Raw genomic sequence first — 1438 nt, 5'->3', positions numbered from 1 at the left:
TAATTTGCATCTCTCTAATCATTAGAGATTTAGAGCATTTTTTCATATGGGAATAGATAGCTTTGGTTTCTTCATCAGAAAACTGCCTAAACAGGTGTATTTCTAAAGATTTCTCTACAAAATGATAGATAAAACAAGTCTTTAAAAATATAAAATGCTATGTAATTTTTCATATTTACTTTTTTTTACACTTTTCACACCAACCATAGTAGCTTTTCCTGGTCAAATAGATACTTTCACCTTCCTAATCTCAGATCACTGCTGCCTGCTCAGATCAGCATACTATATCAGTATATCTCTTGAGTCTCTGAGCATAAACTATTCTTGCTGCCACCTCAGTTGTAGCAGTAAGAGGCTGATGGTTCTGATATCCATCCTCTCCAGTCACTTCAACTGCAAGATGACCTTATTAGCTGCTTCCAACGAATTTATTAAATTCTGAAGTTCTTCTTTATTCATTTCAACAGAATATTGTTTAACGTCACCATTTTCCTTTACATCTAGATCAGGGTTCAAAAGTGGCACTTGCAATGTGGCAATCTTATCACTAGAGAGAGCAAGCTTTAACTGCCAATCAAAATCCTGTAACTGGGCAGAGGAAATGGCAATTATTTCTCCTAAGAGAGCTTTCCTAATTTCATCTTTTCGATTTTTCAAACACTTCATGATTGTATTCTGATGATCTGAGCTTAAGTGATTCAACTGCTCAATCACTTTTTCAAAATCTTTATTTTTACCAATGACAGTTCTGAAAAACTTGGAAATATCTTCCAGGACATTAGTCCATTCTGTTGAATCCCAAATATTGTCATAATCCTTAAACTGAGGATAAGCACGGCCACAAACACCATCAATTACTTTGGTTTTTTTGTTTTTGTTTTTTGGCGGGGCAATGGGGATTAAGTGACTTGCCCAAGGTTACACAGCTAGTAAGTGTCAAGTGCCTGAGGCTGGCTTTGAACTCAGGTCCTTCTGAATCCAGGGCCAGTGCTTTATCCACTGTGCCACCTAGCTGCCCCCCATCAATGACTTTGTGAAGGAGCTTGGGCCTGAGCTCTGGCGGGCAGCTTCTCCAGCCCCCGTAGGGACAGTTCCTCTTCTGCCTTCATTCCCCACCACAGCTCAGAGACTCCCCGCCATCCATACCTTTTTTTTTTTTTTTTTAGTGAGGCAATTGGGGTTAAGTGACTTGCCCAGGGTCACACAGCTAGTAAGTGTCAAGTGTCTGAGGCCGGATTTGAACTCAGGTACTCCTGACTCCAGGGCCAGTGCTTTATCCACTGCGCCATCTAGCTGCCCCCATCCATACCTTCTTAATATGATATCACACATAGTCTGTGCTCCCAAATGGTTCCCCTGATGCAGAGTGCCCATGAGTTCTCTCATGATGGCTCTGTTAACCATTTCCCTCCCATCAGGAAGTACCCATTGCCCTTTA

General features: G+C 41.0%; 1 protein-coding gene across 1 annotated transcript; it reads right to left on the bottom strand.

Annotated features, from left to right (window-relative positions):
• Positions 1–239: 239 nt before the first annotated feature.
• On the bottom strand, positions 240–1109 carry LOC122747510 (COMM domain-containing protein 8-like). The gene is made up of 2 exons (XM_043993481.1): positions 1031–1109; positions 240–857 (listed from the first exon to the last, which is right to left on the bottom strand). The coding sequence occupies exons 1-2, from the start codon at positions 1107–1109 to the stop codon at positions 385–387; spliced, it is 552 nt and encodes a 183-aa protein (XP_043849416.1). The 3' UTR covers positions 240–384.
• Between the last annotated feature and the right edge of the window lie 329 nt (positions 1110–1438).

This window comes from Dromiciops gliroides, chromosome 3 (assembly GCF_019393635.1).
Source record: "Dromiciops gliroides isolate mDroGli1 chromosome 3, mDroGli1.pri, whole genome shotgun sequence".
Taxonomy (NCBI): domain Eukaryota; kingdom Metazoa; phylum Chordata; class Mammalia; order Microbiotheria; family Microbiotheriidae; genus Dromiciops; species Dromiciops gliroides.
Note: the sequence above shows the minus strand (reverse complement) of the source record. Positions and strands in the feature narration are given on the sequence as shown.

Coding starts and splice junctions, on each gene's coding strand:
- LOC122747510 (XM_043993481.1), bottom strand. CDS start 1,109: ATGAAGGCAGAAGAGGAACTGTCCCTACGGGGGCTGGAGAAGCTGCCC. Junction 858..1,030: donor GGCCCAAGCTCCTTCACAAA/GTCATTGATGGG, acceptor AAAAAACCAAAG/TAATTGATGGTGTTTGTGGC.